The following is a 26,268-nucleotide window of genomic DNA, read 5'->3' as shown; positions in this document are numbered from 1 at the left end:
TACTATAATACCCCGGGATACTTCCCGTGACCATGATAACTTGATAAGTTTGGATGAACCGGTTACTTTCACTAATGACCCGAGTCATCAGTTTATGATAAACCCAATCACAAGTCACAACGACAACCACTCAGATGGTCTTACTCAAAGTCATAATCTTAATCATAGACTTAACAGTCATAGTCAAGGGGAGAGAATAGAGATCACTGAACGGATTCAAAAGGACGAAAACGCCCTCTACAAGTGAATCATTTCACAAGCCCATGCTGTACGGGATGTGAGAAACAGATTAGAGGAAGAAAACGAAGTGCGCTACACAGAGATAGCGACACAGATAGAGAGAGAAAAAGGGGGGTTGAGCCTCTGATCTGAGGTCTTGAAGTAAAGAGAGCAGCGAAGCTGGCTTCGTTCAGTCCAAAACGAGCGATGGCGGAGTTACGCCATTCGAGTTCGATTGGAAGTAGGGCGACGTCGTCTCCGCTGAAGCGAGACGAAGATACGACGCCATTGGTGGCTGATAACCAGGTTTACAATGATGACCACGGGCGTCACTCCTTTAGAGACCGTGATAGACCTTTCTGGGTTAATCTTCAAGCTTTGTTTCCATACTTCGGCGAAGAATATAGGGTTTCTCCTTACATTTCCAAGATCTCATTGGCCTTGCTCTCTCTCATTCTTCTCGCCGGTTTGGTCTCCATTCCTTCCATCTGGAATCGATTGGTTAGTTTTCTTTGTTCTCTCGCAAAGGTTTGGCTGTTTTTGGTGTTTTAGGCGCAGTCTCAGGTTGTTTAGATCAAGTTCTTCGTCTGTCTTTCGTGCTGCCCTTTCTATGTTTCTCTTCAATGAACTCTCACATCCCGACGATCTGGTGCATTTTTCAGCTCCGTATCTAGAATATAAATTATATTGCTCAGTGCCATTTTCCCCTTGTAATTGATGTGTTGGAGCATGTTTATGCTTGTCCTTATTCAAGGGAATGGTTTCTCCTCTTCAAATCTGGTATGCGCCGAGGCGTGCGTCATTTATGTTAATGATGTTCGCTGAATTGATGCATGTGATAATGGCGGTCTTACCTGTATTGGAGAAACAGGTGGAATATGTGGTAGCTGATAATTTGATATAGGGAGCAGGAATCTTTTCCCAGGGTTCTTGTTAGGATGTTTTGTTTGTGGAGGACTGGAGCCCTCAGATAAAATTGGTATCAGAAAGAGTGTTATGTTGTCTATTGGACATTCTGAGACTAAATGTGAGAGTTTTCTTGTTTTATGATAAGTTCCATGAGTGAAGAAAAAGTTCTCTGTATGAAAAGGCCATACCCAGTGCATGAGGCTCCTGCCAATGCGGGCTATGGGGAGGGTAGTAATGTCCACTGCTTCCCGGAGAGGCTGTTTCCTGACTAGAATGCGTGACCACTTGGTCACAATGGAGCAACCTTATTGTTGCACCAAGGTCCACCCTCAAACAGTTTTCTGTATGGTTTCCACAATAAATGCCAAGCATATTTCTCGCATTTTATGTATTTGTTCATTCTTCAGTGAGACAGTTCACTAAAATGCCGTCACCTTGATATTACGAATTCATTAATTCTGTAGTTTTGGAGTCCTTTCCATTTGAGGACCTAATCGTAATCTTCTGTTGTTTTTATACTGTCATTCCACATTGGATACTTCTATCCATGTTAGGATGGGTGTATGGATCTATATCTCCATTGCTAAGTTTGGTAATTTGGAATTATTGGGATATTAGTAGCCTTTTAATGTTTTACATAATATTAATACTATTCAATTACCATCGCTGGCATTCATTTTGTTGCAGAATGCCCCATATTTGTGTAGAAAAGATGGCATCGTTCTCCATTGCCCACATGTAAGTTTTCTAGGGATCTTGTGCTTGCTTCCATATCAGATTTATCTTTGTTCTAAGTTTTTCTGATTCAATTGGAGCTTGTGTTTATTCTCTTACAGGTTAAGGAGTCGCCTTCACTTTGGGAGAATCCTTATTCAGCCACCACCTCCTGGAAACCGTGTGCTGAGCACCGTGATGGTGTAATATCAGGTAATTCTTTAATCTTTTATCTGGTATTACCCAATTTGCGAAGTCGTTCTAAATGTTTTTTTGCTAACTATATGTATTTACCATATACACTTAACAAGCGGTGAATTTCGAAATATATCAAAGCTTTTAGCACCATTTCTGTAGATTAGACTTTTATCTATCTGCAGAGAATTTTTAAATTTATTAATGCTTTTAGTACCCCCAGTTATTGCCATCTCATGTGGTGCAAAAACATTTTTGTAAGTTTACAGTTATAGGTCATAAAAATCAATATAAGAATCTTCATACAACACAATATTTTCAGTCTCCCTTACTGTTGATATACTGTTATTAGCTTTTCCGTTATCTAGTTGCCATTAGTTTTAATATTTTAAAATCCTTTATTGCCTGTTTGTTTCTTTTATAGCACAGTAATTTCTTTCAGCTCTGTGCAGATCTTCCTCCTGCGAATGAAACGACTGGCTATATATTTATCCATGCCGAGGGTGGTCTAAATCAGCAAAGAATTGCTGTATGATTGTCTTTTCTGTTAAATTGTATCTTGGTTTAGAAAATATGATCTTTCAAAGTACAAACATTAAACAGAAACTTACTTGTCTAATGGTGTCATATATGCTCTGTTTCTACTAATCGAGCCATCAATGATGTAATTGTTCACTTTAGTTCTATGTTCATTGAATGCTGTCTTTTATGTTTTTGTCGTGGATCTTGTTAAAAAGTATTTATGGTTTCGAAGAGAACAGTCTCGATGCACCATTGATAAATCATGGCTAGAAATATGATTTTTACTTGTCCATTTTAATCAGTCAAATCTTATTCCACAGCATTTTTTATGTGAGTTCTTTTAATGTTTATCTAGTTTTGACTGACTATGTACTGAGCTGAACATGGTTGACTAAGACTATAGATCTGTAATTTCTAAACCGGAAAGCCAAATGGCTTCAGATGTGGTCTGAGGACAAGAACAGAATGTGTACAGCATTTACAATGTGGATATCATATTCAGCAAAAAACAAACTGAACGAAAATTGAGACAGGACAAAACATATCTATGGGAAACCAATATAAGTCATGAAGTAGTGACCACCAATATTCACCAATATCCTTAACATTAACTTCATCAAATTCTCTGGATGCAGTAGCCCAGTTGGCTAGGAAGTGACCAATATCGGTAGTTGGCAGTGCAAAGCTTCTCTTCTTTCCCACAAAAAGCATTTCTGTTCCTTCTATGCCAGTGAACCCTAGTGCTTCTAAGGAGCTGCCGAATTACTGTAGCATTAGGGGGAAGGTTAGTAGCGGCCGGTCAGTAAACACATTCTTCAACTGCAGACAAGAGGGAGTTGTCTAACCAGCATCAGACATGCCAGAAATTACATATATACACACAGCAAGCTCACAATGCAAAAACTATGTTGAGCAGACTCTTCCTCTTTCAGATGAAAATAACACCTACTAACCAATTAGAAGCCCTAACTGAGCAAAAGGTTAAACCTTCTTTAGCAAAAAAATACAAGCAAACAGTAGAAGACCCATGAGAGGGGGGGTGGGGAGGGGAGGCAGGATTTTTCCTAGTGCCAGCTGTCTACAATCTCATGATCATTACCGGCTAAGAAATTATAATATGTTTTCACCGGGAGCAGGTCTCTAACTCCATCCTTTCATCTTCTTCCCAAGTCAACTTGGATGAGTCCTGGCCAATCCCGAGTCAACACTGATGATATAGCTGATCAGATCCAGCTCCAGATCCAGATCCCTAGTGCTTCTAAGGAGCTCAATGTCATTCTTTATGTTATTTTCTTCATTTTTTTTTTTCCAGTATTTGTGATTTCTTATGGCTTTGGAGGGGCAGATATCTATTGCGTGAAGTGCTGAGGACCAGATTCTGATTTTGTTATATGCAGAGCCATGAATAAAGCATGTATACCAACTTTTTTGACATCATAACAAGCATCACTGTACCACGTGTAACGGACTAACAGGTAGAAGAACTAAGTAAACACTAACCAGTCACCAGGGTTTAGGCAGAGAAGGTAAGAGAGAGAGAGACGATGGACTCGGATGGAGAGAGAGAGAAATAAAGGTGGGAGAACAGTTCAGCGGTAGAACTTGTGTATGTTTTATTGCTGACCATTTCTTTATTAATAAAACCAATATAGAAATTATGATTACAGGAAACCTGGACAAAATAGAAAATAGAATTACAATGTGGATAGGAAACTACTTCTAACTAGATAACAATAACAGAATCTAATTAGAAAGACCTCACTCACGATAGGGACAGCCCCCCTATTGTGAGAACTGCTCACTCCTGATATCTTTAAGCACATGTGTCTAAAATAATAACTAATATAGAGGGTCCGATAGGGGTAGAATTAGCACCCCTATAGACACAAGACCAGAACTATAACTTGACACTATGCTTTAGTATTTCTTTTTATAAGTCTGAACTGCTCTTCTAATCCTTCCATAATTTTTTTCACTGGCAATTTTTCAATAAATTCATCCTGAGCTATCTTACAAACTTTGTAGCATTTCAAAGCTACTTTCTGTATGCACAAACACACCCACGTGTGAGAAAATTTTTGGAAGGGTTGGGGATGGGGGCACCCTATGTTCCATGCAAGTCCTTATGCAGTTTTAAGTGTCTCCATGAAAGTATCATCATGTCTCAATGGCAACCCCAAACACAGTCTATGTAAATGATGAACTAATCATATGTACCTATGTTTCTATATTCGGCCTTCACCGTGATTTATTTAATAGAGTTCAAGTGCTTTGTAGGCCATTAATTGATTACGTATGAGGGATGGTGATTTTTCTTGGTAATAATCAAAGGAGAAAAGGAAATTATCGTCATCTTTCAGGACACATCCTATCTAAAGGAGTGCCTAATTGCTGAAAGGCCTTCCATCGATTCTAAGACTAAGTTGAGATAAGGGATTTGTATGATTTCCTTTTTTTTATTATTTATTTGTTTTTAATATTTTAGGTATTTGGTTACTTGTTCAGCACAACTTGTTATTCTATGATTTATTTTTTATATTTTTTTCCTGCGTTTGCTCCTGTTATATACTTATATATGATGGGTTTTGTTTTGTCTTATTGCTGAAATGGTTGTTTGCATTTCCATACCGACTCTTTGTTCTCGAAGAAAGTACTCTTATTTTGTATGGTGAATGTTGCATTATCGATCAATTCTCTATTGATGTGTCATAATTTATCTCAATTGGACTTGGGTTGCTCCACTGACAGCATATCATAAAGAGTATCTTTGCTTATTTTCTTGCTGAATTCTTCATATACGTATGAAAGTCTAGAAGTATGATCTCAAATTAGTGGTCTTTGGTCTAGGTCTCACTTCTATGTCAGAACTTCTCTTTGGCAAAACCCTGTATTTTTCTTCCTTATTCAATGAAATTCAGTTACTTATAAAAAAATAAATAAAAGAGAACTCTTCGGCAAAACAATATCCGAAGAGAGGGTTAAAACTGCTGCTAAAACATATTTGGCATAATAATTGCCACTGTTATGGATGAGAATTGTTTAATATTTGTCAATTCAGTGGTCTTTTCCATTTGATTCTAGAATGACGTGTTTAACTACATAATGATTGTACTGCTATGATATGTGATGTTGATTTAATTTGCTTATTAAATTTCAGTTGTTTAACTATTCAGCTTATGCATTGGAGTTAATATCCCTTAATGATCTAGTAAATTTTTTTTGCAAGGATCCATATAGCCGACCCCATTAAGTTGGGATAAGGCTGAGTTTGTTATTGTTTGTTGTTGTTGTTGTTGATCTAGTAAATTTTGATAACTCATTGCATTGCAATTGGACCACACACATGTCCGCAAGGGGAAAAAAACACTTTTTTTTAGAACTTCCAATCGTATGTTTTCTTGCAGATATGTAATGCTGTTGCTGTGGCCAAGATAATGAATGCTACCCTTATTTTGCCAGTGCTGAAGCAGGACCAGATCTGGAAAGATCAAACGTGAGATGTCGTAACTGAACTCCTTTTTCTTACCAACCTTTCAAGCATCATTTTTCTTTTTGTAAATAATTTGGATTGAACCTTTCTTTCAATTTTTCTTTACTTGTGTATATTTAAGCCTTAGATTCAAGCAATATATTATCATGCTAGTGATAGATGCCATAACAGAGTTAAATGACTTGCACTTCTTCACTCCTAAAAGACTCTTCTCAAACTTTGACCAGAAGACATTGTCATAGGAGGGCCCTTATCTTTTATCAATTTATTTGTTTGATGGAGAGTAGGGCCCATATCTTACTGCAGTTAAATATCTAATTATCTATCAGATTAATAGCAATTTGTCACAGTTAGACTTTTTGGGGTTATATATAATAGTCAATTTAAATACATAGCAACTCCTAAATGTTTGGCTTCTTATTGGTTGTTCTTTTGAAATCTTCCATCTTGTTGGATGGAATGCATTTCAGAATGGTATTTGGTGTGGATCTTCAGATACTCCCCAAAGTGTCTCCTTCAAATTCCTCAGCGTAGCTGTTAATTGATTTTAATTGATGACCTGATTGTTCAAGGGTCAGCTAAATCTTGGGCTCCTATGTTGAAGACATGGATTTAGTGCACGGTATTGGATTGGGTATTGGTTGATTTCGAAACTGACACGTATTTGGCCGGATCAGACGATTTTGCCCCTAGATTCCGATGCCTTTTTTAAAACTATTTTGCCACCCCAAAAAACGTGGTAACGTTGATCAGTATTGATATCTGACGATACCGATACGGCGGCCGATCCTATACCGATTCCTAAAACTGTGGTTGAGGAGGAAGAATTTGAATGGCTTTGAAAGTTCTTAGCATTCCATATGGTAGGCCTCGTCGGATCTGTTCCGTCAGATGGAGTCGGAGGATAGGAGAGGATCCATTGTCCGCATCAGATGAAGTAGGAGGATGGCAGAATATGGAGGTGGGTGATCTTTTTCAAGTGAAGTCTCAACTACAGGCAGTCTTGAATCTTGATATATGCAACATGAGATTTTCCTCATTACTGGGTTGTACAAAAGGGTGTCCATGTAAGGTTCAGTTCTTTATGCGGATGGCTTTCAAGGATCGTGTGATGCAGTTACCTGATAGTGAATGTAGGTTGATTGTTATTTAGTTTTCAAGTTTAGTCTGGTAACCATTTTCAGTTATTAGGAGCAAAGGAGTCGTTGCTTATCTATGTTGTAACCATTGAACGAAATTAGTAGATTTGAAGATTGGAATATTGAATTTGAAGTTTGAGTATTGGGCTCATGTGCATATGCTGTCTTCCCTGGTTCAACATAGGGCTTCCCAGGTACAATTTCTTCCTTGAACCTCTTCTTTTCCTTTAGGCTGTGTTTGGTAGCCAAGAGAAGAGGAAAAAAAAAAAAAGAATCTAGAAAAGAGAAGATAAGAAAAGAATAGAAAAGAAATGAAATGGTAAGAAAATAAAAAAAGTATGTATATTTGGCTACCATTATAAGAAAAGAAAAGAAAAGTTCTTGTATTTTCTTATGTTTTCTTGTGTTTTTGTCAAGATTTTTTTTTTTTTTTTGGGCAGTAAAAGAAAACTTCACCATTCCCAAGGTGAATTTTGAAATTCAAAAAAGAATCTTCTCTTGGTTCAGGACATGCCAAGCACAAAGAGAATTTCTTAAACAAAGAAAAAAGTACAAATTCTTTTCTTTTCTTCCCTTGGCTACCCAACACAGCCTTAGTGTTCTGCTTCCATTTTTTCCTTCCCTTTATTTTCTTCTTTCCCTGAGTATTCTATTTCATGTTGACCCTTGTTCCTGTACTGGCGGTAAGTGATCAGAGAAGAGTTTGTGGAAAATCCTCTGATAGAACTCTGTTTGACTCGAGATTTTGGTCGAGGGCAGGGCTTCCATATGTAAACTAGACCTTAGAATCCCATACCTGAAAGTCCACTCTGTTGTGAATTGCAGAACTGCAACTATTGCTGGTTCTACACCTTCCTCCAGATTCAGTTTCAGCCCGTAGGCACCATTTTTTATCACTTGTTATTCTGGGTGTTTGCTGGTTGAAATCGATAGGACCTCAAGTTAGCAACCTTCTTCTGCAATTTCAGAACAAACTGAGTTCGTATATGAGCACCTGAAACGAGTCTAGTGTCTCTGCTTGTTATATCTAACTTGAGGTTGAAGAAGTTCTCTTCTTATTTAATATTATAGGTACAACTTCTATTATTTTTCATAAAAGCCCTCTGTCAATATGTTTCCTATGTTTTATTCCCACTTCAATTTAATTTCCGGAAAGCCCTCTTCCTCGAATTTAAATTATTGTTTTACTCCAGATACCTTTAATCCTTTCCGAAAGGGTCCTAATCGTGCTGAGATCTATGGAATTGCCACTCAACCATTAATTTGTGGTATTTATCACTGGGCCCATAACGATCTATAATCAGGGTTGTTGAATCCTAGGTTGCATCAGGGTGTACTTATCATTGACCATCCTATCGTTAGAAGTCAAATCCTTCCTAATGCCTGTTCGTTCTGTCTGATGGCTGCTGAATCACTCTCTCATTTGCTTCTCATTTAATGGATAAAATTTTGAAACTGGGGTGAGAGACATTGAGGCCTGAGAGATATTTCTGCTGGTTATTTGAGATATGGAATAGGCAATACATGAATAAAGGTGATGTTAACCCCCCCCCCCCCACCCCGAAAAAAAAGAACATGAATAAAGGTGGAAGAAGGTATGGCTCTTGATGCAGGTGCTAATATTTGGTGAATTTGAAGGCAAGTAATGATAGCCTCTTGAAAACTATGCTCTTCCTTCTCATTAGCTGGATGGATTACTTTTCTTGGTGGGCCTCTACCTGTTCTGAATCCCAGTTATAAATTCCTCCCTTTTTAGATCTCAGGTGGGGGGGGGGTCCACCTGTGGCCCTGCTAGTGTATTTTGCTTTTGCTGCCTTATATATTTGACCATTGATTAATAAAAAGTTTTTATTTTAAATTTTAAATTAGCTTGGATACTGCCTTCATTGCTGCAAAATTCATTCACATGTTGCATCTTCCTCACTCTTGAATGTAAATTTTGTTTCATTCTCTGGTTCTTGAGATTACAGTCTCTTACTGAAATGTTGCATTAACTTGGGAATCCTTTTCCCTTTGATTCAGAGACCGACTTTGTTACAAGAAAGTGCTGATGTCATGTGACTGTAGTTCTCTCGGTTCTATTTGAATTTCTTATAAACAACTGATCTTCTTTACCTTGAATACATTAAAATTCTCTTGTAGGCTGTTTGGAGATTGGCCATATAATCCCTATGTGTGTCTTGAGAAATCTATGGGGAATATCATTTTACTGGAGAGCACTTCTCAATTGCAAAATTGAACTGAAGTCTGTAAACCAGCTAGATTTCTTCCTCAGATATCACAATTATTACAATACTAATCTCTGGGTTTAAAGTATCGGTACTGGGTATCATATCGGAAGGGTAATTTAAGAGATATCGTATCGGAGAGACACAAGATAAGCTAAAGATACATATGGGAATGGTCAAGAAACATATAAAATTGCTTAGGATATATGCAAAGTACATTTTCGAAGCATAAAACACTATAAATATGCAATATGTAAAATATATCATGTATAAAAAGGAACAAAGTATGATGCACAAGTGCAATCTATTGATAAATAGATATATAAAGGTTGAGGTTTTTAGATGTACTAATGCCAAAAAAATTTTAGGTATCGCATCGGTACTGTATCGTATCAGACCTTGAAAATATGATATGTATTGGTTATCGCCGGATACCGAAGGATACTTGAAGCCTTGCTAATTTCTTAAGTACTATATCCTTATTTGACTTATTGCTGCAGTAATTATTTTTCAAACGTTGCTATTTGATGCCTGATAATGGTTTTTTTTTTTTTTTTAGCACTTGGTAGGTATTAATTGGAATGATGTCTTATCAATGCAGTTAAGGGAGAATTTATGTCATGTATTCAGTGGCATATTACGTTGTATAATTACTTTGTGGATATCTGTGCCTCCTTTTCATTTAATCAATGTCCATTTGTCTGCAGGAAGTTTGAAGACATCTTTGATGTTGATCATTTCATTGACTACTTGAAGTATGATGTGCGAATTGTTCGTGACATTCCTGAATGGTTTACTGACAAAACAGAGCTATTCACCAGTATAAGGTTGAATATATTCTATTTTGTGGTTGAATGAGGAGAAGTTTTGTCCTTAGGAGCATGATTATCTGCTAGACATGAGAAGATTCTGCTAGGTTCCATCATTTATAGAGGAGGGTTGTTTTGTTTTGGGGTGCCAGTTGTGGGGAGGCTGATTCTGCGGGTAGTGGTTCCTTTACTGTGATATCTTTGGGAATCTCTTTATTCTGTTAGTGTTAGAAAGTTTTTTTTTTTTTTTTTTCTGGCAGTTTCTAAAATTATTTCATTTAGTGGTGGTCTATATGCTTCAATTTGAAGGAAAAAAAAAAAGCAGAAGAAATGAAATTAGAAAAAAAAGAAGAAAAGACATTGCACTTCTCTAGAAAAGTACATGGCTGCGACCATTCAATATGTTCAAATCTTGCCACTGTGGGCTACATCTGGTGGCTTCATTACCTTTGATAAGGTTGTGTTGAGCTGGTATGCTCATGTATTGACTACAAAGTAGCTTGGATGAGGCATATCTCTTGCTTGGTGTGGCCACTGTTTAAAAAAGACTGCCCACTCCGACGATGGATACCACTTGGAGAATAATGTTTTTGTTTCATATTGTTCTTTTTGTTATTGTCTTATTGCAGTGTCCTTTTTCAAGAAAACATGTTCATACACATTTGCTTTTGTGTGCTCATCAATGTATGGGAGTATGGTCTTTAAAAAACATTAAGATTCCAATCCCCAGTTCTCATATCCATATCTTGTCTTTTCAAGAAAACACATTCACATACACATTTGCTCTTGTGCGCTCATCAATGTATGGGAGTATGATCTTCAAAAAAATTAAGATTCCAATCCCCAGTTCTCATATCCATATCTGAGCGTCTTAGCTGGCCAATCATGTGGTAGCACAGTATTTGGTAAACAGTTAGAAGTTCATTTCAGAGATCTCTGTAATAATTTTGCCTTAATTAGATGAACTTATCTCCTATCCTGATCATATCAATTCCTCTTAATAGAATTTCTATGTTATGTGGAGCAGGCGCACAGTAAAAAACATACCAAAATATGCATCGGCACAGTTCTATATTGACAATGTGTTGCCCCGAGTCAAAGAGAAGAAGATAATGGCACTAAAACCTTTTGTTGATCGGCTTGGGTAAGTCTTGGATGTCATCGCTAAGACATTGGACTTAAATTTGCTCATTTGTGGGACTAAGATAATCAAATTATTGTGTTCTGTTCAGCTATGACAATGTTCCACAGGAAATCAACCGTCTAAGATGCAGGGTGAATTATCATGCTCTGAAATTCCTTCCTGATATTGAACAGATGGCTGATAACTTGGCATCAAGAATGAGAAATCGAACAGGCAACTCAAATCCGTACATGTGAGAGTCATATGCTAGCTTTGTCAAATTAATCTTACCCCTTGCATGGGTTTGCTGTGTTTGACCTGGTGGTGCATGAATTTCCTTTGCAGGGCTCTTCATTTGAGGTTTGAGAAGGGTATGGTAGGTTTGTCATTCTGCGATTTTGTTGGAACACGAGAGGAAAAGGTTAAAATGGCAGAATACAGAAAGAAAGAATGGCCTCGTCGGTACAAGGTATGATTTAAATAGAACTGGTGTTTGGTCTTGTATCAAAATGAAAATGGAACATTGCCACACAGTATGTTCATTATTTTTTTTGGACTTGGTGTGCAGAATGGCTCCCATCTATGGCAACTGGCCCTGCAGAAGCGCAAGGAAGGACGGTGCCCTCTTGAGCCTGGGGAAGTGGCTGTGATCCTTCGGGCAATGGGCTATCCCAAAGAAACTCAAATCTATGTTGCTTCTGGACAGGTTTATGGGGGTCAGAACCGGATGGCACCACTTAGGAATATGTTCCCGAATCTGGTAAGGCTTTCACCACTATTGTGCAATTCTTTTTAGTTATACTGTCTTGAAATTTCTTGACAATTGTGCCAATGGAAGGGATGTTAACCTTGCCATGTGGGCTGATATTTGGATTCGGATGACTGGGAAGGAGGTTGGCTTGGTTAAATTTTCGCGTAGTTAATTATTCACTCTGGAGTTATGACAGGTTACAAAGGAAGAGTTAGCGAGCAAAGAGGAAATAGATGGCTTCAGGAAACATGTGACGAGCTTGGCAGCCCTCGATTTCTTGGTCTGCTTGAAATCAGACGTGTTTGTGATGACGCATGGAGGCAACTTTGCCAAGTTGATCATTGGTGCTCGACGGTACATGGGGCACAGGCAGAAATCCATCAAGCCAGACAAGGGTCTCATGTCGAAGTCATTTGGGGACCCCTACATGGGCTGGGCCACCTTTGTGGAGGACGTCATTGTCACACACCAGACACGTACTGGATTGCCAGAAGAGACCTTCCCTAACTATGATCTCTGGGAGAACCCTCTTACTCCATGCATGTGCAAAGACTAACCATTTAGGGTACAAGTAATGCTAGAAGCCTGAGTTTTAGAAGAGAAACTAATTTCTAGGAGCACCCTCTCCAAGAGCGTATTGGTTGACGCGAAGAAAGATCAGAGTTCTTCCCTGGGAAAACTTGAAGACAAGACGAGAATGAATGTCAATGCTAGGAATCTCTTTATTGTATATCCCGAACATCTGCTAAAGTTCGGACCCCTTCTGATGACCAGCCTTTTATTTTTTTTGGTTCAAACTTTTGTAAAATCTTTTTCGTGTTTTTTTTTTTTTTTTTTTTTTTTTTGGGGGGGGGGGGGAGGTAGGGGGGGGTTGGGGGAGAGGTGGTGTTGGGGGATTAGGGGCTGTGGTAAAATCAGCAGTTTTGTATACCCCTGCCAAGCAATAGATACTGTTTCATATAGATGATTTCTTCAATAATCTCAACCATTCAAATGCAGTATTGCTTTTTACAAATGACATGTCTTGATTTGAACAACAGGAAGAAAGAATTTTCTAGAACTGCTTGGCAACCTGGCTTGACCTTTCGACTTGAAGATCTTCAGGGATCATTCTCTGGCCTCTGCTGTTGCTTTTAGTCCATGCTGAACAGAATTGGATGCAAGGTTTAAAAGTTTGGAATCAGGTACAGGGTCGGTCTCTATCAACTCCAGTTTGAATCTTTCTGGAATCAATCCGACTTGACCAGAATCAGGCAGACTCGGTCTAACTTAGTCGGACTTAGTAAGCAAAGAAATAGGGTTAAACCATGGCCGTTGGATGTGCATTGGGCGCACTTGAGACGATCTGATTCCTAAGTGTCATGACATGTCTGACATTGGATTAGACTTATGAGAGATACTTCGATCGCATACAATAAGGTGTGAGTTTAATGATGAAAATGACTAGTCATGGGGTTGCATCATTGTGAATGAAGAGATTCTATCTTTAGTGGTGGAGAAAGTTTCTCCTTTCCATTTAGGGTTCATATTTTTAGAAATTATTAATTCACAACCAAGTACCCAAGAAGGTCTCTTTCTATCTCAAATTATTGAACCAAAAGGTCGCAAAAATAGATTGAAAACTAATCAGTCGAGGTAAAGAGTAAAATGGGAAATAAAAAGTGGCTGGTGGGTTCTACACACACCCTGATTGTCATGTGGCAACCAAGTTTGTATCTAGATTTAATTGGACTTGTAATCCACGTCATTATCTATCCACGTATTAAATTTCAAACCAATCTGGTCCACATGTTGTTATAATGGTGCAAATATTATGTTAATAAGAAGGAACATTCTAAATGACAATGATTGTTGGAAAATCAAAGGTGAAGAACATTTATACATTTGGGTTATATAATTGAAACGAGCTATTAAATTTGATTTATTTGACGTGCATTATATTAAATATATAAATATATATCATACTATTATATAAGTGCATGTACTCATACTCCGTGACTAATATTTTCTTAAACTATTTTACCTTTCTTATTTAGTTAAATACCTTAACTTCTTCATCATCACTTTTGTTGGTCTTTCTTATTTATTTAATTTTTTTTGCTACCCTTTGTTTTTTTTTTTTTTTAATAATTAAATATTAGTTTCTTTACTCATTTAAAAAATTAATTTTAGTTTCTTTATTAAACTCTCACACCCTCCACTCACTCTATCTCTAATATTTAGAAAGTAATACTACTTTTTAAATAATAATTTTTTTTATTTAGTTAAAAATTATTATTTTTATTAAAATCACTTACCCTCCATATTCTCTCTCTCTCTCTCTCTCACACACGTTTCTTTCTCTTTCTATCTTGGCATAATCTAATTTTATATTATTCTATATTTATACTTAAAAAAAAAATCTATATCTTTCCCCAATTGCTTTACTAATTTTCCCCATGTATATCTAGGAAAACGTTACATTCAATGCCAGAAATAATAATGAAGCTCAACTGCAAGAGGTCTCATCAAGTTTGCAAGATTATTAATTTTACCAATATAAAACTCCATGTGAATCACCTCCAATACATTCTTTACAAAATGCTGAAAGTTGAACCCCATGTAACTTTCAGTCATCAGTGTAGAAATAATCAGTTACTTCCATCTTTACACATCTGCGAATACCGAAATAAAGTGGACAAAATTTCTAAAGATAAAATGGAGAAAGACATGTGCGAAGTAACTACCATAAATTACTAAAACAGCTTTGAAAAACGATGCCATTTAAAAAAGAAAGAAAAAAAAAAAAACTCTCACGCCCTCCTCTCTCTATCACACACACATTCCTTTTATTTTTCTATCTTGCCACAATCTAATTTTATATTATTCTATATTTATACTGAAAAAAAAAAACTCTATATTTTTCTCCAATTGCTTTCCTAATTTCGTTTTAGTTTCTTAATCAATAATAACTCTCTAATGAGCTATTATTCATCATCACTTTTGATGATCTTTTTTTTTAATAATTAAATATTAATTTCTTTACTTATTTAAAAAAAATAGTTTTAGTTTCTTCATTAAACTCTCACACCGGAGCTCTAGTATATATATATATATATATATAAAATTACTTCCTATCCAATGATTAAAATATCAAATGCGCATTCGGGCCTTGGCCTGACGGTTTATAGTGTTCTAAATTTCAGATTTTGGACAGACCTTTTATAAAACCGATAAAAACCAAACCAAGTCAAACCTGCATAAAATCAAATCAAACCCAATACCAAGCTGGATCGAAATCGAATCTCCTTTTATCAGTTTGACTTCAGTTTGACCCAATCTAGCTTGATTGACACACCCACCCTCCATGATTCCTAGTAAAAGGGTGTGACCAAGATTTATTAACAAGCCATGGAAATGGTATTTATAGTAGCAGAATGGGTGATATTTGGCCTATCTCCTAAGTAACTATAATTATGTCGTATCCGGGTCGAAAGTCATTCAACTTTCATTGAAGAGTATTAGGATGTGTTTGATTGTATAATTCGTTGGAGTTATTTTTCTGATTTGGCATAGATTTTGTAGAGAGTGGATTTGATGAATCTTATTTATTTTTGAGACATTCTGGAAAACTGTTTGGTTACTGGTAATTCTGTTATGTATTTCTTCATGAAAACTGTTTGGTTAACCTAAATCTGTGAGAATGATTATGTACAATCAGTAATTAAAAACTGTTTGGTTACTTAATGGATCAAATAGTGTTTAAAAATAAGCCATAAAAAAAAATAATAATAAAACATTTGTACCTAGAGATTTCTCTCTCCTCTTCCTACTCGATACACCTAGGTTTTTAAACCAAGTTTTCAATACAAACGATCTCCCTTATACATGAGTTGATGGTAGCCTCTTGCTTTCCTTTTGATTGCTGGTATGTTGAAGTGTTCCTTTCCCCCGGAAAATCTGCATTTGTGGATTATAAGGTAATAAGAAGCATGCCTCATATTGAAAGTATCCATGTGCAGACATTAAATCAAATTATGTATGAACATAATCTTAATTGAGTAAATGAAAATATGCCATATACGTATTAGAAATTGATCTGCTGAAGATGTGAACTCTTTTATCAATTTTTAAACTAATGGGCTTTTGTTTTTTTTTCCCCCTTAATTTGCAAGAGAGACAAGTGGTTTCGACGAGATAATGCCTTTTGTGAAGTGAAGATTCTTTGCTAACTCCACTACCCTTTTAATTTAAATAATTATTATTCTCAATATCCAACAAATTGAAAAAAAAAGAAAAAAAAAAAAAAAGAAAAAAAAAAAGATGTGCATTACACTACACAGTGGTAAGAGGCTGGTAGCCCTCAAGACTCGGTAGTGTTCTTGGGAGAGATGGTTTCTCGTGGTCATGGCGAGAGTCGAGACCCTGAATCGGTGGGTATCGCTTGTGGAATTGCCGTGTGTAGTTTATGAGGTAGTGCCAAATGCTAATGTAACCCCATGTGGCTCTATCGATCTTTTGACATTTTGACATTTTATTTTGAGCATTCAGCAGAATGAGCACAGGATATCTACTTGTTGGGGAGTAATGAAGTAAAGAAATGCATCTCTGTTTCACTTTCACTCACTCACTCTCTTGTTCTTCGTTCGTCACTGTGTGAACATCTGATCTCTAACAGTTATCATGAAGAGACTCTATTTCTTATTCTTAGCTGGTCTTCTTGTTCTTCAGAGGTAAAATGGTAGTTCTTATACTGAATTTGCAGTTATATCTTTAGCCTGGTTTAAGGGGAGTGGATTCATGTCTTCTTGTGATATTAGTCTTAATGTTTTTTTGTTTGTCTATGGATTTTACTGCATGAGTTCCTGAAAAATCAATAGGGTATTGGATTTATTAAGTTAAAGAGGAATGACAGATGACCCATTACAGGGAATTAACTGAAGCTTTGTCTGAGAGACAGGAGCAGCAAGCTGACCTCCCTCCAAGAGGTTGGAATTCATATGATTCCTTTTCATGGATCATCTCAGAAAATGAGTTCCTACATAATGCTGAAATCATTTCCAAGAGGCTACTCCCTTATGGATATAAGGTTAGAACTTTCAAATCTTACCTGTGGTTTCAGTTGTAGATGCAAATATTCTTTTAATCCCTCTAAATTGTGATATGAATGAAGATAGCAAATCTTTCCATTTTATTTGATTTCTTTTATGTTGTCTTCTTCTTCGTTCTCACTCTTCAAATTTTGTAGTATGTTGTGGTTGATTTCCTCTGGTATAGGAGGAAGGTGAATGGTGCTCACACCGATTCGCTTGGATTCGATGTAATAGACAAATGGGGGAGGGTGATCCCTGATCCATGGAGATGGCCTTCGTCTAGGGGTGGTAAAGGATTTTCTGAAGTAGCCAAGAAAGTTCATGACATGGGGTTAAAATTTGGCATTCATGTTATGAGGGGAATAAGCACGCAGGCGGTCAACGCAAACTCCCTGATCTTGGACACCATAAAGGTCTTTCATTTCTTCCCATTATAAATTTTAATCTGTTTGTTATTTTCTTTCGGTGATATGCAAGGCCTAATGCATTAAAATTAAAATTTACAAGAATAAAAGAACTCACAATACAATTTTGTAGTGGTAACCTTCAGTAGGATTTACTCCTTATCTCAATCTGAACTCATGAACCCAACATTTTGACCCTTGAACTCTATTGCGACTAACTGCTTGAACCTTTCATTTGTGTCCTGTTAGGGTGGTGCCTATGAGGAGTCTGGTAGACAGTGGCGGGGAAAAGATATAGGATTGCCAGAGAGGGCTTGTGCTTGGATGCCACATGGTTTCATGAGTGTCAATACTAAAACAGGAGCTGGAAAAGCCTTCTTGAGGTCATTGTATCACCAGTACGCTGAATGGGGTGTCGATTTTGGTAATTTGATTATTATGATTGAACATCCTTACATAATTATATTTTTGAGGGGAGAGAATTTCACTGTTGGAAATAGTAATTTGTGCCTCTATGTACTGAACTCAAAAGGATATATTCTGCCACATTTTTCTGGTTGAAGTTGATTTAGATAATACTAGGTTTGAGTGGGATTTGAATTCTCCGTTCTTGCTTCTTGATTTTTTTAATCTCTTCACAGTGAAGCATGACTGTGTCTTTGGTGATGACCTGGATGTAAAGGAGATAAGCCATGTGTCAGAGGTGAATTTTTGGCAGCCCTGTTACACTGCTGCTGTGGTTATTTGCCAGTTTAGGATATTCCATTGAGTTAGTTGAATTAATCATTTGGTGGGGGTTGCAGAGGAAGGAAATGATATATAAGTTATGCAGGTCTTGAAGGAGCTTGACCACCGCATATTGTATTCCATCTCTCCTGGAAGTAGTGTGACCCCTGCCATGGCAAAGGATGTAAGTAGTCTTGTGAACATGTACAGGATAACAGGAGATGATTGGGACACATGGGGAGATGTGGCAGCTCATTTTAATAAATCAAGGTACGATGTGTCTTCGACTTTCTCAATTCATATCTCAATGTCTAATTTAAAATTCATGTTCACAGGCTGCGCTCGCCTCCCCATCCATCACACAGCATGCATGTGTAGCTTATAGTGCCTTATATTTTCTTTTGTGCCAGGGACTTCGCTGCTGCTAAAATGATCGGAGCTAGTGGTTTTCAGGGAAAGTCATGGCCCGATTTGGACATGCTACCACTGGGATGGCTTACTGATCCAGGTGATTGATGTGGTAGACTGAAATATGGGTTGTATTCCATCATATGTTGCTGTGGTAACCTAAAATGTCCACTCCCACCACCTGGTGGCCGAGTTGCTGAACCTACAGCCGCAAACTCACAGTTGCTACGTGGAGCACTGTCAAATTGAACCATTTAGTGCAACTCACTATCATATTTGGTCAGGAACAGAGTTTTACCAAGATCAGCTCTGTTATGCTCACAAGTCTGTATCAGATGAGAGATCTCCTTTGACCAAGCAGTTATTGAAACATAGGACAAAGCATAATGAACTAATTACATCACCAGATGAAGATCTTTCCCTTTCCTCTTATTTTATTTATTTATTTTTAAACTTTTCTTATGGTATATGATATGGTGTTTTTTATTCCAAACAACTCAATAAATACACAAGTTATTCTTGAAATATTTACCCATTGCTATGTGAAGTTTTCACGGAAATTACCTTGAAATAACATCTGCTAAAATTCAATTAATTTGGAAAATGTATTAATACTAGGTTCAAATCAAGGACCACACAGAAAAAGTAAACTCAGTCCTGATGAGCAAAGAACTCAGGTATATAGATACCCTTTTTAGTGGTCTAATTTTCACTATCCTTTCAATCTAACTATTGTCTAGCAAGAACTAACATTTAATTGCAGATGACACTATGGTCCATGGCCAAGTCACCTCTCATGTTTGGAGGAGATATGAGGAAACTTGATGAAAGGACATATGGTCTCATCACACATCCTGTCCTACTGGAAATAAATTCTTTTAGCACAAATAACATGGAGGTATGCAACTATCGTTTTACCATATTGGCCCTTCCCAAAAGAAGTCATCCAGAGGTGCACAATGGCATGTTTAGTGACTAAAACCAGATTAAGAGATTAAACCAGAGTATCTGGATAAACAAATTGATTTATAATGGCTTGTTTACATCTTGTATTTCAGTTTCCTTACATAACTGGTAGAAAAAATCTCAAAAGTGGTAAAGGGATTCTCAACTGGCAATCTAGAAATTCAAAGAACAAAAGTGCATCGGATAGACGTGTCTTGGCTCTCAGTAGCTGCAAGGATCAGAAGGGAAAAGGTTGGGCTGTAGAAACTATTGATGAAGATCTTAAGCGGATCTGCTGGAAAGACGACTTTGGAATAAAAGACGATCCTCCAGTTTGCTTGTACAAGAAGAAACCTCAGTTGACATCGTATGGAAGCTTTCTTCCGAATTACCATGATCCATCTTTATAAATCTACTTTATTATTAGTTTTACTTCTAAAATTGTTTAAAGTTCTCTGTATCATGATAATGCAGAGATGAAGAGGCAATCTACATGCAGCAGTATCAAGGAAATTTCCATTTGTTAACAACTGACACAATTGATTTTTGCTTGGATGCTTCTCCTAACCGTAAGCTTACTTCAAAAGAATTGAAGACCTGTTCGTTGTCCAGTTGCACATGGAACTCAAATCAGGTATCTCTCCATTTCTATCCCAGATACCAATCATTTATATTATATTCTTTGGGTTGTAATTACTGAAGTCCAGTAGCTTTAAGCAACGTGTAATTAAAATTCCACTTGCATGGCTTCAAGATCAACATGGACAACTGATAGCAAGCCCTGCATGGACAATTTGGTTGCCCAAGTCAGTATCACTGGTTTACTATGCTTAATACAGAAATGATTGTGGTATATTGATTTCTCCATGTCAATTCCTTTTAACTGGCGATTGTATTGACTTAATCCATCTATTTGGCTAAGGAATGAGAGACAGCATTTCCAATAATTAAGTAGATAGCTCAAAGGCTCAATCATTATTGTAAAAGGAAGAAGATGGACATGAAAAATATAATACATGCAAAACATTCATACTTTGTTATCAAAGGGCATCACCATCACACCATGAATAGATAAGGACTAAAGTCATATCTCTAAGACAGGGGAAAGAGAGAATGAAAGGATATGCAAAATGAAAATTGACCTACAAATGGAAAGAATGTGTCCTTAGGAAATCCAATTTGGGTACTTTAATGCATCTGATTTCTGAGGTGGATCACCCTGCCCCAAGTGTAACCCATGACACTGTATGAAACTAGGAATTCAGTGTATAGTGACTTCAAATTTGTGTCAGCGGCAGTGATCACTTCTTATGATTAGTTATACAACTCCAACAGGTATTAGTTTTGTTTCAATATCATGCACTCGATGACCATGTAATGGGTATCCAATCACCTAAGGACTAGGGATTAGAAACCAAGTGAAAATCTAGAACCACAAATAAGGATTAATGGGTCAAACTGGAGAAAATCAATAACCAAGTTCAAAAGTAATCAGATCTGGTCCAAACCCTGATCGAATGGTCTAGTATGGATGGGTAACAACTCAGTAAAATTTGATTCAAATCCAGTGATCAGATCTTGAAATATCAAAGTCACAAAATTAGCAAGTCAACAAAATAGTAACCAGATTTAGTCACTAACCGAAAATAGCAACTAAGAAGCAAAATAGCAAGTAAAAACTCAAAATAGAAACAAGGATAGAATTAGAAATTAAATTGACCAGAAATACCAAGTTAGTTCAAAATTAGAAACTTGCTGAAATAGCCATAGGATGGAGATCATGGTCCTGAAACAGGACTTAATGATTGACAGATAACTGTTGGCAGAACTAGAGACCAATGGCCAGAAGATCAACACTGTAACAGTACTTAAATCAGATGTGAAACTGAGAAGAAAAGTGAAACAATAGTTAGCTAACAGATTAGCATGTTAAAAGAACAATACAGAAACTGGGAACTAATATGCACAGTAAAGGAGGGAAAATAGAGATCTGATCTTTATTGATTGGAGGATTAAAAGATATGAAAGAAAGGATATGAATTAGGCTTCTCACCTTAATGTATACATTGCCGCTGCCCTTCCTAACAGTTCAAGCTTTTTGGTGAAACAGTAGCGAACATGATATCAAAACAGGGAGGTCAAGTGTTCGACTTCTGGGAATTGCATTGGAAGAGTTTTCCCGACATTTCTTCTCCCCCTGTGCCGCACAAAGGAAATACCACGTGGGTTAAGTAGTAGTCCCTAACAATTGGTTTCTTTCAAAATACAAATTCTCTAGAAACTAAGAAAATAGAAATTACTACAGCTCGTGAATTTGTAGCTAGTATTCCAGCCATTTAGAAACAATAAAATACAAGAAATAAACTTAAAAAGTAGAGCCCATGATAGAACTAAAGGACTGAACTGTGGGTTCAGTCTAGAACAAAAAACTGGTCTAAAACTTGGACCAAATTTGAGCCGCATGAAACCATTCAGGTCTGGTTCTTTCTCTTGCACATATATTTATGAGTAAACTTGGAATCTGTATCACCATGGTTTCCTCTTGCTTCGTTTGAGTTCTTGCTTGTTCTTGATTATTAAATGGAACTAATGCGTCTAATATTAACAGATGTGGGAGCTGAACTCTAATGGAACACTAGTGAACAGCTATTCTGGATTATGTGCAGCAGTGAAGATGGTCAAAGGTGATATATTTCTAGGTTGTTGTAGTAACAATTAATGAATGCTTGTAATTCCCAAATAACTAATTGATTGTTCTTGCAGCTAATTTCATATCTAGTGGAATCCGCTCCTGGATTGCAACTGGAAGACAAGGTCTGATTAGTTAATTCCATTTTTTTAATTCATCGGATTTGCTTTTACTTATATTTTAAATAATAATATTTCTCGTTACTGCATGGTTCTAAGAACAGATAAACTTGTTACTTAGTTTTGGGGAATCCATACAGTTTTAATTAATTAATTTATTTTATTTCTTATATATTTTTTAGTCTATTTTTTTATTTTGTAGGGGAGATATATGTTTCCTTTTTCAATCTAAGCCCGGACACAATGGTAATATCTGCAAATATACTGGATCTGGCCAGGGTGCTTCCTGGACGAGACTCAAGAAAAGCTTCATGTAGGTATAGTGAAGTGTTTAGCGGAAGAGATTATGGGGTAGCAAAACAATCAATATCAATAGAGGTTGAGATGCATGCTAGTGCGTTGTTCATCTTGAGTTGTACTTTTAGTTAGGAACGAGCCTAACCTGCATTCAATTGTAGATTTCCTCTCAGATGAGGTTTTTTATTTAACATTTGTTCATCCTTTTAGAAGTAGGCTTACATTCTGATCATCCTGAATTGAATGATGTTCATGGAAACATGTAGGGAATACTTGGGGAACGTAGTGGGTGATCTTTCTCTCTCTCTCTCTCTCTTGGGGTGGGGGGGGGGGTGGGAGGGGGGCAGTGCAGTGGTAAAGAGCTTTTGAATCTCTTGAAAAATTCTGTGTAAGGAACTTAAATGAAAGATATATCAGTTTGTAACTCTTGAATTTCTTGGATTTTGCCTTCTCCACTGTAAGTGGGGATCTTTATTGAACTTTGTTGATACACTAATTGAGTCTTAGCGGTTCAAACGAGCCTAAGTAGTTGTGGTTGCATTCCCACCATTATGCAGGCTTGATTTCCTTGCAGTTTTAGCTTCCCTTAATCGGAGTTCTGAAGAACACTTTTAAGATAAGCTCAAGAATGTTTCACTGGCTTTGCAGATATTAGAATGCACATACAAGCACCGCTTTAAGACGAGATACCCCCTCCTTGCTTTTGATTGCTCATAGTAAGAGAAAGGGGTGGTTTCAGTATCAATTGCCACTGGAGTGTTTCCTTTCCTCCACTTAACTAATCTTTATTTAACTACATGAGGTTGGCTACCACAAATCTTGTTCTGTCATTTCTCTTTGTTTGAAGCCAAAGTTTCAGGTTACAAAGCTTAACAGTCTGGTGAAGGAATTTTTAAGGTGTCGCAGCCATGCCAATTCAATCATCCTTCTCCATCCGTGCCTGGGGTACGCAATGCAAAATTACTTGTGCAGTTCTTGAACTGTTGGCTTGAAGAAGAAGAAGTGTTGGGAGCTATGACCCAAAGGGGTCGGTCAATTGGTACGGACCAAAATCTCACAATTAAGAGGTCTTGAATTCAACTGTCCTGTTGGAAGCTCATGGGTTCAAAAAAGGCCTAAAGATGCCCCAATAAGGAGTAATTTGATCCCGATTGAAGGAGTTAAAAGAGTTAGGGGTGGACCTAGAATGATTACAAGAGAAGTTATGAGGAATGACATGCATAGTCTAGATCTTGCCCTAAGTATGATCTTTGGATAGAACCTATTGGAGGGCCATAGAATTCATGTAGCTGACCCAGTTTAGTTGAGATTCTCTTTACTTGCTAGGTTGTGCCTCTTTTTTCTTACTTCGCTACCTTATTTTCCATGGATATATCTAAGTAGTTGAGTCATTAAGTTGGGATTCAGCTTTCAACTATCCTTAGGGTCTAGCTGTCCCCCACGCCAAAAAAAAAAAAAAAACAGAAAGATGAATAACGTTTTTTTTTATTTAATTTTTCAATTGAAGATAAATTGCATGTTATGGAAGGAAGGCTTCCTCATTCATGAACACACCTATGACCACCATGCAAATTTCAACCAAATGTAGCCATTTTGGCTGATGAAAAGCTTGCTTTTTATTTAATTTTCTTAATTTGAAGGTACATTGCATGTTATGGCAGGAGGGCTTTCTCATTCATGAACCAACTTATAAATTTGTTTTATGTTTATTTATTGCTTCAGCCATACAAATTTCAACCAAATGTAGCAATTTTGGCTTGACATTTGAGACTGGTAATAAAATTTAATTCAATTCACAATCCTATATTGAAAGTAATGCTGCGCCATATGGTTGGCACTTTGGCCAACCTTTTGAGCTTATTAAGTCACAATCATAGTTATAGCGTCCAAAAGCTTCTAATTTTTTTTTTTTTCAATTAACTTGAAAAGCTTGATAAGCATTAAACTAAGGATTAGTGCAACGGAGGAAAAATTAGAAAACAAAGACGAGTTTCCTAACAACGTCTGTTTGGGTGCGCCTTCCACTTCAGAGAAATGAAGACGAGTTGCAGCGATGGAGTTTTTCTCACTTGGAGCAGGCGAATGTGGAAGATGAGTAGCAGTGACCTCCTGTGGACCTTGTGCTGCTTAAAAAATTAGACTTGTTTTTTTGTTTCGAAAAACAAGTGGGGGCAACAAACATTGTGAAAAACTCGATACTTCACTTGACCTACCCAAACCCCCGACCCATTGTTGAAACTTCTCGCTATCCAAATGCAGTAATTCCAAACTGGTTGTGCGAAACTCATCTCCATGAAGCATACATGCAACTCCAACGTCATGCCTTCACTCGTGAGTTGCATTCCTACAACGTCGTGCCTTCAGTCATGTCTTGAACTCAACTACATTGTTGAAAACGTTTCGGGAAATAAAAAAATCAAACACCTTTTTGCATTTCCAAAAATCGTTTATTAGCGCAGAAACGGCAAAAACCGTTTCCGTTGTTTCTAGACATAGAAACAGGAGAAACAAATGGCACCATTTGATAACGTTTTCACGTTTTGTGTCTAGAAACGGCTGTTCACGTTTCTGGAAACAAAAACGGATTTTTTTTGTGTTTGATTAGCCTGTTTCTCGAAATGTTTTTTACAGACATAATGCCACTAAAAAATCCAATAGTATCATCGGATGCTCAAAAGGGAGAGAAGGTTCGGTTGCCTCTTTTTAGGTTTAAATAGTTGAGAGATTTATCGGGCATCACAGTTTTTTTTTTTCTTCTTTCACATTCGTTTCTAGAAACGAAGAAACAAGTCAGACTTGTTTCATCATAGTCGTTTCTAGAATTGTAAATATGTATACATTTTGATTTATGTTTCTAGAAACGGGTGAAACAGAACAAACTTTTATCAAACGCTTTTTATGTTGTTTCTCTGTTTCTGAGAATAAGAAAACGCAAAAATGGCATAAATGGAACATTTTCAAATGGTGCCAATCAATCGGGCCCTAAGACTTGTTTCTTGAACAAAAAATTGACATAAATTTCAATTTTATGTTTCAAGAATCAGATGAAACAAACACATGTTTATCAAACCTTTTTAAGGTCGTTTTTCCGTTTCTTGGCACAGAAAAATACAGAAACGGTTTTTCACGTTTCCAGAAACAAAAAATGGACTTTTTGGTGTTTGATAAACCTGTTTCTCGAAACGTTTTTTACAGACATCAAACCCAATAGTATCATTGGATGCCCAAAAGGGAGAAAGGGTTCGGTTGCCTGTTTCTAGGTTTAAATAGTTGAGAGAATTATTGAGCACAATAGTTTTTTTTTTTTTTTTCTCTCAAATTCGTTTCAACTTGTTTCGTCAAAGTCGTTTCTAGAATTGTAAATAGGCATAAATTTTGATTTATGTTTCTAAAAATGGGTGAAACGAAACAACTTTATCAAACGCTTTTTAGGCTGTTTCTCCGTTTTCGAAAACAAGAAAACATAGAAACAACATAAACAAAACGCAAACGTTGCCTTAAATATGATT

General features: G+C 36.9%; 2 protein-coding genes across 5 annotated transcripts; both read left to right on the top strand.

Moving 5' to 3' along the window:
- Positions 1 to 290: 290 nt before the first annotated feature.
- Positions 291 to 12,831, top strand: LOC122079390 (protein PECTIC ARABINOGALACTAN SYNTHESIS-RELATED). Its single transcript, XM_042645810.1, has 11 exons — positions 291 to 720; positions 1,816 to 1,866; positions 1,965 to 2,055; positions 2,490 to 2,566; positions 5,964 to 6,052; positions 10,124 to 10,243; positions 11,253 to 11,369; positions 11,458 to 11,601; positions 11,694 to 11,817; positions 11,917 to 12,108; positions 12,296 to 12,831. Exons 1-11 carry the CDS (start codon positions 427 to 429, stop codon positions 12,653 to 12,655), a joined length of 1,659 nt encoding a protein of 552 aa, XP_042501744.1. The 5' UTR covers positions 291 to 426; the 3' UTR covers positions 12,656 to 12,831.
- Positions 12,832 to 16,384: 3,553 nt separating this feature from the next.
- Positions 16,385 to 23,078, top strand: LOC122078683 (probable alpha-galactosidase B). 4 transcript variants are annotated; one of them, XM_042644776.1, is made up of 15 exons: positions 16,385 to 16,511; positions 16,630 to 16,811; positions 17,008 to 17,167; positions 17,327 to 17,584; positions 17,825 to 17,999; positions 18,217 to 18,278; positions 18,408 to 18,571; positions 18,712 to 18,809; positions 19,328 to 19,386; positions 19,473 to 19,607; positions 19,768 to 20,021; positions 20,129 to 20,288; positions 22,263 to 22,338; positions 22,418 to 22,468; positions 22,665 to 23,078. In XM_042644776.1, exons 2-15 carry the CDS (start codon positions 16,762 to 16,764, stop codon positions 22,889 to 22,891), a joined length of 1,929 nt encoding a protein of 642 aa, XP_042500710.1. In that variant the 5' UTR covers positions 16,385 to 16,511; positions 16,630 to 16,761; the 3' UTR covers positions 22,892 to 23,078. The 4 variants fall into 4 exon arrangements, with proteins under 4 accessions (XP_042500710.1, XP_042500711.1, XP_042500712.1 ...); XM_042644777.1 differs by having other exon boundaries at positions 16,400 to 16,511; positions 16,633 to 16,811; XM_042644778.1 differs by having other exon boundaries at positions 16,468 to 16,551; positions 16,633 to 16,811.
- The last annotated feature ends 3,190 nt before the right edge of the window (positions 23,079 to 26,268 follow it).

Source organism: Macadamia integrifolia, chromosome 5, assembly GCF_013358625.1.
Source record: "Macadamia integrifolia cultivar HAES 741 chromosome 5, SCU_Mint_v3, whole genome shotgun sequence".
Taxonomy (NCBI): domain Eukaryota; kingdom Viridiplantae; phylum Streptophyta; class Magnoliopsida; order Proteales; family Proteaceae; genus Macadamia; species Macadamia integrifolia.
Note: the sequence above shows the minus strand (reverse complement) of the source record. Positions and strands in the feature narration are given on the sequence as shown.